Raw genomic sequence first — 14630 nt, forward strand, 5'->3', positions numbered from 1 at the left:
TGTAACAGAGTATTAATACAGTGTAGTGTTAGTACTTTTACTGTAACAGAGTATTAATACAGTGTAGTGTTAGTACTTTCACTGTAACAGAGTATTAATACAGTGTAGTGTTAGTACTTTTACTGTAACAGGAGTATTAATAAGTGTAGTGTTAGACTTTTACTAACAGAGTATTAATACAGTGTAGTGTTAGTACTTTCACTGTAACAGAGTATTAATACAGGTAGTGTTAGTACTTTTACTGTAAACAGAGTATAATACAGTGTAGTGTTAGTACTTTGCACTGGAAATAGAGTATTATACAGTGTAGTGTTAGTCTTTCACTGTAACCGAGTATTAATACAGTGTAGTGTTATAATCTTTACTGTACAGAGTATTAATACAGTGTTGTTTTAGACTTTCACTGTAACAAGTATTAATACAGTGTAGTGTTAGTACTTTCACTGGAACATGAAGTATTAATACAGTGTAAGTGTTAGTACTTTACTGTAACATGAGTATATACAGTGTAGTGTTAGTACTTTTACTGTAACAGAGTATTAATACAGTGTAGTGTTAGTACTTTCACTGTAACAGAGTATTAATACAGTGTAGTGTTAGTACTTTTACTGTAACAGAGTATTAATACAGTGCAGTGTTAGTACTTTCACTGTAACAGAGTATTAATACAGTGTAGTGTTAGTACTTTTCACTGTAACAGAGTATTAATACAGTGTAGTGTTAGTACTTTTACTGTAACAGAGTAATTAAACAGTGTAGTGTTAGTACTTTTACTGTAACAGAGTATTAATCAGTGTAGTGTTAGTACTTTCACTGTAACTGAATATTAATACAGTGTAGTGTTAGTACTTTCACTGTAACTGAATATTAATACAGTGTAGTGTTAGTACTTTTACTGTAACTGAATATTAATACAGTGTAGTGTTAGTACTTTCACTGTAACTGAATATTAATACAGTGTAGTGTAGTACTTTTACTGTAACAGAGTATTAATACAGTGTAGTGTTAGTACTTTCACTGTAACTGAATATTAATACAGTGGTGTTAGTACTTTTACTGTAACTGAATATTAATACAGTGTAGTGTTAGTACTTTTACTGTAACAGAGTATTAATACAGTGCAGTGTTAGTACTTTCACTGTAACAGAGTATTAATACAGTGCAGTGTTAGTACTTTCACTGTAACAGAGTATTAATACAGTGCAGTGTTAGTACTTTCACTGTAACAGAGTATTAATACAGTGTAGTGTTAGTACTTTTACTGTAACAGAGTATTAATACAGTGTAGTGTTAGTACTTTCACTGTAACAGAGTATTAATACAGTGTAGTGTTAGTACTTTCACTGTAAAAGAGTATTAATACAGTGTAGTGTTAGTACTTTTACTGTAACAGAGTATTAATACAGTGTAGTGTTAGTACTTTCACTGTAACTGAATATTAATACAGTGTAGTGTTAGTACTTTCACTGTAACTGAATAATTAATACAGTGTAGTGTTAGTACTTTCACTGTAACTGATATTAATACAGTGTAGTGTTAGTACTTTACTGTAACAGAGTAATAATACAGTGTAGTGTTAGTACTTTTACTGTAACTGAATATTAATACAGTGTAGTGTTAGTACTTTTACTGTAACTGAATATTAATACAGTGTAGTGTTAGTACTTTACTATAACAGAGTATTAATACAGTGTAGTGTTAGTACTTTCACTGTAACAGAGTATTAATACAGTGTAGTGTTAGTACTTTCACTGTAACTGAATATTAATACAGTGGAGTGTTAGTACTTTTACTGTAACTGAATATTAATACAGTGTAGTGTTAGTACTTTCACTGTAACTGAGTATTAATACAGTGTAGTGTTAGTACTTTCACTGTAACAGAGTAATAATACAGTGTAGTGTTAGTACTTTACTGTAACTGAATATTAATACAGTGTAGTGTTAGTACTTTCACTGTAACTGAATATTAATACAGTGTAGTGTTAGTACTTTTACTGTAACTGAATATTAATTACAGTGTAGTGTTAGTACCTTTTACTGTAACAGAGTATTAATACAGTGTAGTGTTAGTACTTTTACTGTAACAGAGTATTAATACAGTGTAGTGTTAGTACTTTCACTGTAACAGAGTATTAATACAGTGTAGTGTTAGTACTTTTACTGTAACAGAGTATTAATACAGTGTAGTGTTAGTACTTTTACTGTAACAGAGTATTAATACAGTGTAGTGTTAGTACTTTCACTGTAACAGAGTATTAATACAGTGTAGTGTTAGTACTTTTACTGCAACAGAGTATTAATACAGTGTAGTGTTAGTACTTTCACTGTAACAGAGTATTAATACAGTGTAGTGTTAGTACTTTTACTGTAACAGAGTATTAATACAGTGTAGTGTTAGTACTTTTACTGTAACAGAGTATTAATACAGTGTAGTGTTAGTACTTTCACTGTAACAGAGTATTAATACAGTGTAGTGTTAGTACTTTTACTGTAACTGAATATTAATACAGTGTAGTGTTAGTACTTTTACTGTAACTGAATATTAATACAGTGTAGTGTTAGTACTTTTACTGTAACTGAATATTAATACAGTGTAGTGTTAGTACTTTTACTGTAACAGAGTATTAATACAGTGTAGTGTTAGTACTTTCACTGTAACAGAGTATTAATACAGTGTAGTGTTAGTACTTTTACTGTAACTGAATATTAATACAGTGTAGTGTTAGTACTTTCACTGTAACTGAATATTAATACAGTGTAGTGTTAGTACTTTTACTGTAACTGAATATTAATACAGTGTAGTGTTAGTACTTTCACTGTAACTGAATATTAATACAGTGTAGTGTTAGTACTTTTACTGTAACTGAATATTAATACAGTGTAGTGTTAGTACTTTCACTGTAACTGAATATTAATACAGTGTAGTGTTAGTACTTTTACTGTAACAGAGTATTAATACAGTGTAGTGTTAGTACTTTCACTGTAACTGAATATTAATACAGTGTAGTGTTAGTACTTTTACTGTAACTGAATATTAATACAGTGTAGTGTTAGTACTTTTACTGTAACAGAGTATTAATACAGTGCAGTGTTAGTACTTTCACTGTAACAGAGTATTAATACAGTGCAGTGTTAGTTACTTTCACTGTAACAGAGTATTATACAGTGCAAGTGTTAGTACTTTCACTGTAACAGAGTATTAATACAGTGTAGTGTTAGTACTTTTACTGTAACAGAGTATTAATACAGTGTAGTGTTAGTACTTTCACTGTAACTGAATATTAATACAGTGTAGTGTTAGTACTTTCACTGTAACTGAATATTAATACAGTGTAGTGTTAGTACTTTCACTGTAACTGAATATTAATACAGTGTAGTGTTAGTACTTTTACTGTAACAGAGTATTAATACAGTGCAGTGTTAGTACTTTCACTGTAACAGAGTATTAATACAGTGTAGTGTTAGTACTTTCACTGTAACAGAGTATTAATACAGTGCAGTGTTAGTACTTTCACTGTAACAGAGTATTAATACAGTGTAGTGTTAGTACTTTCACTGTAATAGAGTATTAATACAGTGTAGTGTTAGTACTTTTACTGTAACAGAGTATTAATACAGTGCAGTGTTAGTACTTTCACTGTAACAGAGTATTAATACAGTGCAGTGTTAGTACTTTCACTGTAACAGAGTATTAATACAGTGCAGTGTTAGTACTTTCACTGTAACAGAGTATTAATACAGTGCAGTGTTAGTACTTTCACTGTAACAGAGTATTAATACAGTGCAGTGTTAGTACTTTCACTGTAACAGAGTATTAATACAGTGTAGTGTTAGTACTTTCACTGTAACAGAGTATTAATACAGTGTAGTGTTAGTACTTTTACTGTAACAGAGTATTAATACAGTGTAGTGTTAGTACTTTTACTGTAACAGAGTATTAATACAGTGTAGTGTTAGTACTTTTACTGTAACAGAGTATTAATACAGTGTAGTGTTAGTACTTTCACTGTAACTGAATATTAATACAGTGTAGTGTTAGTACTTTCACTGTAACTGAATATTAATACAGTGTAGTGTTAGTACTTTTACTATAACAGAGTATTAATACAGTGTAGTGTTAGTACTTTTACTGTAACTGAATATTAATACAGTGTAGTGTTAGTACTTTTACTGTAACAGAGTATTAATACAGTGTAGTGTTAGTACTTTCACTGTAACTGAATATTAATACAGTGTAGTGTTAGTACTTTCACTGTAACTGAATATTAATACAGTGTAGTGTTAGTACTTTTACTATAACAGAGTATTAATACAGTGTAGTGTTAGTACTTTTACTGTAACTGAATATTAATACAGTGTAGTGTTAGTACTTTTACTATAACAGAGTATTAATACAGTGTAGTGTTAGTACTTTTACTGTAACTGAATATTAATACAGTGTAGTGTTAGTACTTTTACTGTAACTGAATATTAATACAGTGTACAGTAGTGTTAGTACTTTCACTGTAACTGAGTATTAATACAGTGTAGTGTTAGTACTTTCACTGTAACAGAGTAATAATACAGTGTAGTGTTAGTACTTTTACTGTAACTGAATATTAATACAGTGTAGTGTTAGTACTTTTACTGTAACTGAATATTAATACAGTGTAGTGTTAGTACTTTTACTATAACAGAGTATTAATACAGTGTAGTGTTAGTACTTTCACTGTAACAGAGTATTAATACAGTGTAGTGTTAGTACTTTCACTGTAACTGAATATTAATACAGTGTAGTGTTAGTACTTTTACTATAACAGAGTATTAATACAGTGTAGTGTTAGTATTTTTACTGTAACTGAATATTAATACAGTGTAGTGTTAGTACTTTTACTGTAACTGAATATTAATACAGTGTAGTGTTAGTACTTTCACTGTAACTGAGTATTAATACAGTGTAGTGTTAGTACTTTCACTGTAACAGAGTAATAATACAGTGTAGTGTTAGTACTTTTACTGTAACTGAATATTAATACAGTGTAGTGTTAGTACTTTCACTGTAACTGAATATTAATACTGTGTAGTGTTAGTACTTTTACTGTAACTGAGTATTAATACAGTGTAGTGTTAGTACTTTTACTGTAACTGAATATTAATACAGTGTAGTGTTAGTACTTTCACTGTAACTGAATATTAATACAGTGTAGTGTTAGTACTTTTACTGTAACTGAATATTAATACAGTGTAGTGTTAGTACTTTTACTGTAACAGAGTATTAATACAGTGTAGTGTTAGTACTTTTACTGTAACAGAGTATTAATACAGTGTAGTGTTAGTACTTTCACTGTAACAGAGTATTAATACAGTGTAGTGTTAGTACTTTTACTGTAACAGAGTATTAATATAGTGTAGTGTTAGTACTTTTACTGTAACAGAGTATTAATACAGTGTAGTGTTAGTACTTTCACTGTAACAGAGTATTAATACAGTGTAGTGTTAGTACTTTTACTGTAACAGAGTATTAATACAGTGTAGTGGTAGTACTTTTACTGTAACTGAATATTAATACAGTGTAGTGTTAGTACTTTCACTGTAACAGAGTATTAATACAGTGTAGTGTTAGTACTTTTACTGTAACAGAGTATTAATACAGTGTAGTGTTAGTACTTTCACTGTAACAGAGTATTAATACAGTGTAGTGTTAGTACTTTTACTGTAACAGAGTATTAATACAGTGTAGTGTTAGTACTTTTACTGTAACAGAGTATTAATACAGTGTAGTGTTAGTACTTTCACTGTAACAGAGTATTAATACAGTGTAGTGTTAGTACTTTTACTGTAACAGAGTATTAATACAGTGCAGTGTTAGTACTTTCACTGTAACAGAGTATTAATACAGTGTAGTGTTAGTACTTTTACTGTAACAGAGTATTAATACAGTGTAGTGTTAGTACTTTTACTGTAACAGAGTATTAATACAGTGTAGTGTTAGTACTTTTACTGTAACAGAGTATTAATACAGTGTAGTGTTAGTACTTTCACTGTAACTGAATATTAATACAGTGTAGTGTTAGTACTTTCACTGTAACTGAATATTAATACAGTGTAGTGTTAGTACTTTTACTGTAACTGAATATTAATACAGTGTAGTGTTAGTACTTTCACTGTAACTGAATATTAATACAGTGTAGTGTTAGTACTTTTACTGTAACAGAGTATTAATACAGTGTAGTGTTAGTACTTTCACTGTAACTGAATATTAATACAGTGTAGTGTTAGTACTTTTACTGTAACTGAATATTAATACAGTGTAGTGTTAGTACTTTTACTGTAACAGAGTATTAATACAGTGCAGTGTTAGTACTTTCACTGTAACAGAGTATTAATACAGTGCAGTGTTAGTACTTTCACTGTAACAGAGTATTAATACAGTGCAGTGTTAGTACTTTCACTGTAACAGAGTATTAATACAGTGTAGTGTTAGTACTTTTACTGTAACAGAGTATTAATACAGTGTAGTGTTAGTACTTTCACTGTAACAGAGTATTAATACAGTGTAGTGTTAGTACTTTCACTGTAACAGAGTATTAATACAGTGTAGTGTTAGTACTTTTACTGTAACAGAGTATTAATACAGTGTAGTGTTAGTACTTTCACTGTAACTGAATATTAATACAGTGTAGTGTTAGTACTTTCACTGTAACTGAATATTAATACAGTGTAGTGTTAGTACTTTCACTGTAACTGAATATTAATACAGTGTAGTGTTAGTACTTTTACTGTAACAGAGTAATAATACAGTGTAGTGTTAGTACTTTTACTGTAACTGAATATTAATACAGTGTAGTGTTAGTACTTTTACTGTAACTGAATATTAATACAGTGTAGTGTTAGTACTTTTACTATAACAGAGTATTAATACAGTGTAGTGTTAGTACTTTCACTGTAACAGAGTATTAATACAGTGTAGTGTTAGTACTTTCACTGTAACTGAATATTAATACAGTGTAGTGTTAGTACTTTTACTGTAACTGAATATTAATACAGTGTAGTGTTAGTACTTTCACTGTAACTGAGTATTAATACAGTGTAGTGTTAGTACTTTCACTGTAACAGAGTAATAATACAGTGTAGTGTTAGTACTTTTACTGTAACTGAATATTAATACAGTGTAGTGTTAGTACTTTCACTGTAACTGAATATTAATACAGTGTAGTGTTAGTACTTTTACTGTAACAGAGTATTAATACAGTGTAGTGTTAGTACTTTTACTGTAACAGAGTATTAATACAGTGTAGTGTTAGTACTTTTACTGTAACTGAATATTAATACAGTGTAGTGTTAGTACTTTTACTGTAACTGAATATTAATACAGTGTAGTGTTAGTACTTTTACTGTAACAGAGTATTAATACAGTGTAGTGTTAGTACTTTTACTGTAACAGAGTATTAATACAGTGTAGTGTTAGTACTTTCACTGTAACAGAGTATTAATACAGTGTAGTGTTAGTACTTTTACTGTAACAGAGTATTAATACAGTGTAGTGTTAGTACTTTTACTGTAACAGAGTATTAATACAGTGTAGTGTTAGTACTTTTACTGTAACAGAGTATTAATACAGTGTAGTGTTAGTACTTTTACTGTAACAGAGTATTAATACAGTGTAGTGTTAGTACTTTTACTGTAACAGAGTATTAATACAGTGTAGTGTTAGTACTTTCACTGTAACAGAGTATTAATACAGTGTAGTGTTAGTACTTTTACTGTAACTGAATATTAATACAGTGTAGTGTTAGTACTTTTACTGTAACTGAATATTAATACAGTGTAGTGTTAGTACTTTTACTGTAACTGAATATTAATACAGTGTAGTGTTAGTACTTTTACTGTAACAGAGTATTAATACAGTGTAGTGTTAGTACTTTCACTGTAACAGAGTATTAATACAGTGTAGTGTTAGTACTTTTACTGTAACTGAATATTAATACAGTGTAGTGTTAGTACTTTCACTGTAACTGAATATTAATACAGTGTAGTGTTAGTACTTTTACTGTAACTGAATATTAATACAGTGTAGTGTTAGTACTTTCACTGTAACTGAATATTAATACAGTGTAGTGTTAGTACTTTTACTGTAACTGAATATTAATACAGTGTAGTGTTAGTACTTTCACTGTAACTGAATATTAATACAGTGTAGTGTTAGTACTTTTACTGTAACAGAGTATTAATACAGTGTAGTGTTAGTACTTTCACTGTAACTGAATATTAATACAGTGTAGTGTTAGTACTTTTACTGTAACTGAATATTAATACAGTGTAGTGTTAGTACTTTTACTGTAACAGAGTATTAATACAGTGCAGTGTTAGTACTTTCACTGTAACAGAGTATTAATACAGTGCAGTGTTAGTACTTTCACTGTAACAGAGTATTAATACAGTGCAGTGTTAGTACTTTCACTGTAACAGAGTATTAATACAGTGTAGTGTTAGTACTTTTACTGTAACAGAGTATTAATACAGTGTAGTGTTAGTACTTTCACTGTAACTGAATATTAATACAGTGTAGTGTTAGTACTTTCACTGTAACTGAATATTAATACAGTGTAGTGTTAGTACTTTCACTGTAACTGAATATTAATACAGTGTAGTGTTAGTACTTTTACTGTAACAGAGTATTAATACAGTGCAGTGTTAGTACTTTCACTGTAACAGAGTATTAATACAGTGCAGTGTTAGTACTTTCACTGTAACAGAGTATTAATACAGTGCAGTGTTAGTACTTTCACTGTAACAGAGTATTAATACAGTGTAGTGTTAGTACTTTCACTGTAATAGAGTATTAATACAGTGTAGTGTTAGTACTTTCACTGTAACTGAGTATTAATACAGTGTAGTGTTAGTACTTTCACTGTAACAGAGTATTAATACAGTGTAGTGTTAGTACTTTCACTGTAACAGAGTATTAATACAGTGCAGTGTTAGTACTTTCACTGTAACAGAGTATTAATACAGTGCAGTGTTAGTACTTTCACTGTAACAGAGTATTAATACAGTGTAGTGTTAGTACTTTCACTGTAACAGAGTATTAATACAGTGTAGTGTTAGTACTTTCACTGTAACAGAGTATTAATACAGTGTAGTGTTAGTACTTTCACTGTAACAGAGTATTAATACAGTGTAGTGTTAGTACTTTTACTGTAACAGAGTATTAATACAGTGTAGTGTTAGTACTTTTACTGTAACAGAGTATTAATACAGTGTAGTGTTAGTACTTTTACTGTAACAGAGTATTAATACAGTGTAGTGTTAGTACTTTCACTGTAACAGAGTATTAATACAGTGTAGTGTTAGTACTTTTACTGTAACAGAGTATTAATACAGTGTAGTCTTAGTACTTTCACTGTAACTGAATATTAATACAGTGTAGTGTTAGTACTTTTACTGTAACTGAATATTAATACAGTGTAGTGTTAGTACTTTTACTGTAACTGAATATTAATACAGTGTAGTGTTAGTACTTTCACTGTAACTGAATATTAATACAGTGTAGTGTTAGTACTTTTACTGTAACTGAATATTAATACAGTGTAGTGTTAGTACTTTCACTGTAACTGAATATTAATACAGTGTAGTGTTAGTACTTTTACTGTAACAGAGTATTAATACAGTGTAGTGTTAGTACTTTCACTGTAACTGAATATTAATACAGTGTAGTGTTAGTACTTTTACTGTAACAGAGTATTAATACAGTGTAGTGTTAGTACTTTTACTGTAACTGAATATTAATACAGTGTAGTGTTAGTACTTTTACTGTAACAGAGTATTAATACAGTGTAGTGTTAGTACTTTTACTGTAACTGAATATTAATACAGTGTAGTGTTAGTACTTTTACTGTAACTGAATATTAATACAGTGTAGTGTTAGTACTTTCACTGTAACTGAATATTAATACAGTGTAGTGTTAGTACTTTCACTGTAACTGAATATTAATACAGTGTAGTGTTAGTACTTTCACTGTAACTGAATATTAATACAGTGTAGTGTTAGTACTTTCACTGTAACTGAATATTAATACAGTGTAGTGTTAGTACTTTTACTGTAACAGAGTATTAATACAGTGCAGTGTTAGTACTTTCACTGTAACAGAGTATTAATACAGTGCAGTGTTAGTACTTTCACTGTAACAGAGTATTAATACAGTGCAGTGTTAGTACTTTCACTGTAACAGAGTATTAATACAGTGTAGTGTTAGTACTTTCACTGTAACAGAGTATTAATACAGTGTAGTGTTAGTACTTTCACTGTAACTGAGTATTAATACAGTGTAGTGTTAGTACTTTCACTGTAATAGAGTATTAATACAGTGTAGTGTTAGTACTTTCACTGTAACAGAGTATTAATACAGTGTAGTGTTAGTACTTTTACTGTAACAGAGTATTAATACAGTGTAGTGTTAGTACTTTACTGTAACAGAGTATTAATACAGTGTAGTGTTAGTACTTTTACTGTAACAGAGTATTAATACAGTGCAGTGTTAGTACTTTTACTGTAACAGAGTATTAATACAGTGTAGTGTTAGTACTTTTACTGTAACACAGTATTAATACAGTGTAGTGTTAGTACTTTCACTGTAACAGAGTATGTACACAGTGTAGTATTATGAGAGCCAGCAGGGGGCGGCATCACGTTTAAAATATGGAGTGTCATTTCATTTATATTAATTACATTTACATTTTCCTAAAAACGTCCATCTTTTAGATGATATTGGAAAAGTATATTTTCTACTGATTCCACCAGAGTTACAACTAATATTAGGTTTAATTGTTATCAATAAATGAGACACTTTAACATTTTAACCTGAAGATAAATGCTCCTGAATATGAACCATGTTTCATCTTAATCCCATAATATCTGTAGTTATTTCACTCCTTTAATACTCCTAAACTTACAGTATGCTGCCTGCTTATACATATTTATATGTGGTATTTATTTACATTATTTATATGTACTTTTTGTATTAGTTATTTAGAATATTTATATGTAAGTCTTAAAAACCCTGATTATTGATATAAGTGTGAATAATGTGATCTAATGAAATCAAAATGTTCCTGTTAGATATTTCCCCAAAGTGTCCTGGCCAGATTTGGACCCTTGGTTTGGTGTTTCCTGATCATCCTGAATGCTACGGCTAACTAAAGAAATACAATAATAAACTAACTTAAACTCAAACTGCCGCTGGGCCCAGAAAGCAAATGTTACGCAGGGAATAAAGTCCAATGTCCAGGCAGAAGATCCTTTCATCCGTTTATTGTAGTATTCCAATCAAATACAGAGAACAATGATTTTCACCTTTCTCCCTCTCTGGCTGTCGCTCCTTGTAGAAAACCATACGCTCAAACTGGTGCGTCCCCCCCCCCCCCCAACCTGTGATCAATATATACTAATCACCAGGAGCTCACACCTCCTTCAAAATAAAAGCAGAACTACTGCAACTACAATTATTACGATAATTAATGATTCATTCACTAAAACAAAAAGGGCCAGAAAATAAACGTTTACTTATAAAATAACATAAACCAATATTTAGCTCCAACTCTGAATGTAATGTTAGTTCAGTGAAGGCAGGATGTGCTTATCTAAACTCTGATCTATTCTGCTTTATTAATGTCCTGCTCTTCATCTCTCTCCAGTGGGGAGGGGTCTTCATCTCTCTGCAGTGGGGAGGGGTCTTCATCTCTCTGCAGTGGGGAGGGGTCTTCAGGCCAAATTCTCTCCAGAAGTTCATTGGGATCCAAATTGACATTAGCGTGGCGAGGTATTTCTCCTTTGCAGAACTTCAGTTTCTCTCTCAGTCGGACCGGATCGAACTCCAGCAGCTGAAACAGGCAGAGCTCAGATTCAGCAACATCTGGAACAACATGGACCCCATCATTAACTACAACTCCCATGAGCCTCTGGGAACACGTTCAAAATCATTTTTGTATTCATAATTAATTATAAATAATTATTAGGACGGTCAAAGTCAATGTGTTAATAACACAACTTTCACTTTTTTAGTGCCCGTTTTTTGACCCTGATAAGAGTACGGAACCGGCCCTGGAACCGGCTTGGTGGAACAGTGGCACTAGGTGCTTCTGAGAAAAGGAGCTGACATTACATTACATTACATGTCACTTGTTAGACGCTTTTATCCAAAGCGACTTACATACTCAATACTGTGGGCAATCCCCACAGGAGCACTTTGGGGTGAAGTGTCTCAGGGACACAACGACATGCTGACTGCAGTGGGGTTTGAACCTTTGACCCCCTGATCCCCATACAAAGGCTCTATCCACTGCGCCTCCCTTGATATCAAACTGAGCTCTGAAATGAGTCACCAGATCCACTCTGGTCAGTCCTACAAAGTTATCCTGGAAATATATAAATATATGAAATGTATATCCAGGGACAGTTTCATCCCACAGGCCATCAGACTGTTAAACACCTGCACTTTTGAAAGAACATTCATAACATTCATCTGTTTGCAACTTACAAATGATTTATCTAATATATCACATTCCAATCACTTGTATACAGACTCTTCTTGCACTATTTCTATTCTATGTTATTGTATTACTTGCACTTACTTGTGTTGCTCTGTTGGAGGAGCCTGTGACCTCAGATTTTCATACATATTTTCAGACATATCTACACTGTAGCTCTGAACACATGACAATAAAAGCCTTGAAAATGTAGAGAAAGCCTGACGCTGAGCTGTGGACAAGAAGACAAAGAGGAAGTGATCACCTTGTCCTCCTCCACATGCAGAGCGATGCGCACATTATCCCAGACATAGTTCTCATCAGGGCTGCAGGGCCGAACCTCCATCTGCTGAGTCTCATCGTTCCGGAACAACTTGAATCTGACAGAGAGACAGGAAGTCAATCCATAACTCATTTCCTGTCTGAACCTCCCAGGTTACCTGTCATTGTTGTTTTCTCACCTGTGAGTTTCACACATGGCCTCAGGCCTCCAGATGAAGCGGCCATCTCTGTAACAGCAGACAGCGTTTGGGTCGTCGGTCAGAAGAGGATATTCTGAGAACTGCTCCTGATTGGCCGGACTGTGGACCAGCACCACGTACATCACTTCCTGTTTGTACAGGTTGGTCTCATACACCCGCATGAGGGGCTGCTCACCGCCGCAAAACTGGAGAGAGAAGAAGAGCTTTTACACAGAATCACAGAATCACGTGGAAAAGTCGTTCAACAAAATGATGAACTTAAATTCGTGGAATAGCATTACAGTATGAGTCCTAAACCCTGACATGAGTCAGCATTATGAGTCCTAAATCCTGACATGAGTCAGCATTATGAGTCCTAAACCCTGACATGAGTCAGCATTATGAGTCCTAAACCCTGACATGAGTCAGCATTATGAGTCCTAAACCCTGACATGAGTCCTACACCTCAGTACCTGCAGACTGTAGGCCTCCAGCAGCTCCTGAAGGGGGAAGGTGAACTGGTACGATCCGAACATGGGGCTCTCCTTGAAGGCCGGTGAGGAGGCAAACTCCCCCAGGAAGCTCTGCTGATCCTGGACCTGCTGCTCTGTCCGGTCCGGGTATGTTTCCTGGAGGAGGCGCTGCTCAGCTGATCTGAGTTCCTCCCCCCCCACCGACAGACCCCACCACACCAGGTCTTGTTTTCCCTTGAAGCCTCCGGACTCCTTGATGCGTTCCAAACCCTGTCTGTCGGTGTCGTGCTTCAGGTGGCTCACAAGGATCTCTGGTCGCGGGTATTCTGGGATTCTGCCATTTTTAAAGAGGTAACTGTTTCCTGAGCTCTGAGGTCTGTCTCTCAGGTCATCCAGGTTCAGATGCTCCTTCTTAAAACAGATCCATTCAGCCGCCATGATCAGCTGGCTCTCCTCTGAGGACGATCTATTACAGCTGACAGAGTACAGCTAGAGACTGAAGATAAACCCCACCTGCCACCACGCCCTGTAGGTAAATATAAATTATAAACATCATCATGAGATGGAGAAACCGGTCTAACAGGTTTAGATGCCCAGTGCTGTTTTGATTTTTTACTGCCCAGAGAAAACTCAAACACACTCGTCTGAACCAAACCCTCCACCAGGTAAAGCTTTGGAAGAACATAGTTTAAATATATGTATTTGATTCTATATGTGATTTAATGTGTGGAGCAGAGAAGGCTCGGTCTCCCCTGGTCTTTTTCCTTGTTTTAGGGACTACCAGCCGCAGCTGATCAGCCGACCTCAAAGCCCTTGAGGGGGTGTCCACCTGTAGGAGGTCAGAGATGTACTGAGGGGCCAGCCCATTGAGCGATTTAAAAACAAACAATAACATCTTAAAGTTAACTCTAAAATGGACAGAAAGCCAGAGCCACAGTTTCGCCCCTGCAAGGCTCCAGCGCGTGCTCCACTAGCCCCCCCCGGCGACGTTCGCGACACTGAGGGCCTCATCACATAACCTTGCGGGGGGCCACAAGTTAGCCAGGGGCGGCCCTGCAGGGAACCCAGGTCAATGGAAGGGACACCCCCATTTGGTCCAAACACAATGACCCCTGTTTTGCTCTCATCTATATTTAAAAAGTTTAGCGCCATCCAGGCCTTCATGTCATTAAGACAGTCGACCAGGGGCA

At 33.8% G+C, this 14630-nt stretch overlaps 1 protein-coding gene across 2 annotated transcripts; it reads right to left on the bottom strand.

The window, feature by feature from the left end:
* Positions 1-11277: 11277 nt before the first annotated feature.
* Positions 11278-13916, bottom strand: LOC117488198. 2 transcript variants are annotated; one of them, XM_034136997.1, is made up of 4 exons: positions 13441-13916; positions 12968-13173; positions 12772-12886; positions 11278-11861 (listed from the first exon to the last, which is right to left on the bottom strand). In XM_034136997.1, exons 1-4 carry the CDS (start codon positions 13876-13878, stop codon positions 11634-11636), a joined length of 987 nt encoding a protein of 328 aa, XP_033992888.1. In that variant the 5' UTR covers positions 13879-13916; the 3' UTR covers positions 11278-11633. The 2 variants fall into 2 exon arrangements, with proteins under 2 accessions (XP_033992888.1, XP_033992889.1); XM_034136998.1 differs by having other exon boundaries at positions 11738-11893.
* Positions 13917-14630: the final 714 nt, after the last annotated feature.

Source organism: Trematomus bernacchii, unplaced genomic scaffold (genome assembly GCF_902827165.1).
Source record: "Trematomus bernacchii unplaced genomic scaffold, fTreBer1.1, whole genome shotgun sequence".
Classification (NCBI taxonomy): Eukaryota; Metazoa; Chordata; class Actinopteri; order Perciformes; family Nototheniidae; genus Trematomus; species Trematomus bernacchii.

Coding starts and splice junctions, on each gene's coding strand:
- LOC117488198 (XM_034136997.1), bottom strand. CDS start 13,878: ATGGCGGCTGAATGGATCTGTTTTAAGAAGGAGCATCTGAACCTGGAT. Junction 12,887..12,967: donor GCCATGTGTGAAACTCACAG/GTGAGAAAACAA, acceptor TCTCTCTGTCAG/ATTCAAGTTGTTCCGGAACG. Junction 11,862..12,771: donor TGCATGTGGAGGAGGACAAG/GTGATCACTTCC, acceptor TGCCTGTTTCAG/CTGCTGGAGTTCGATCCGGT.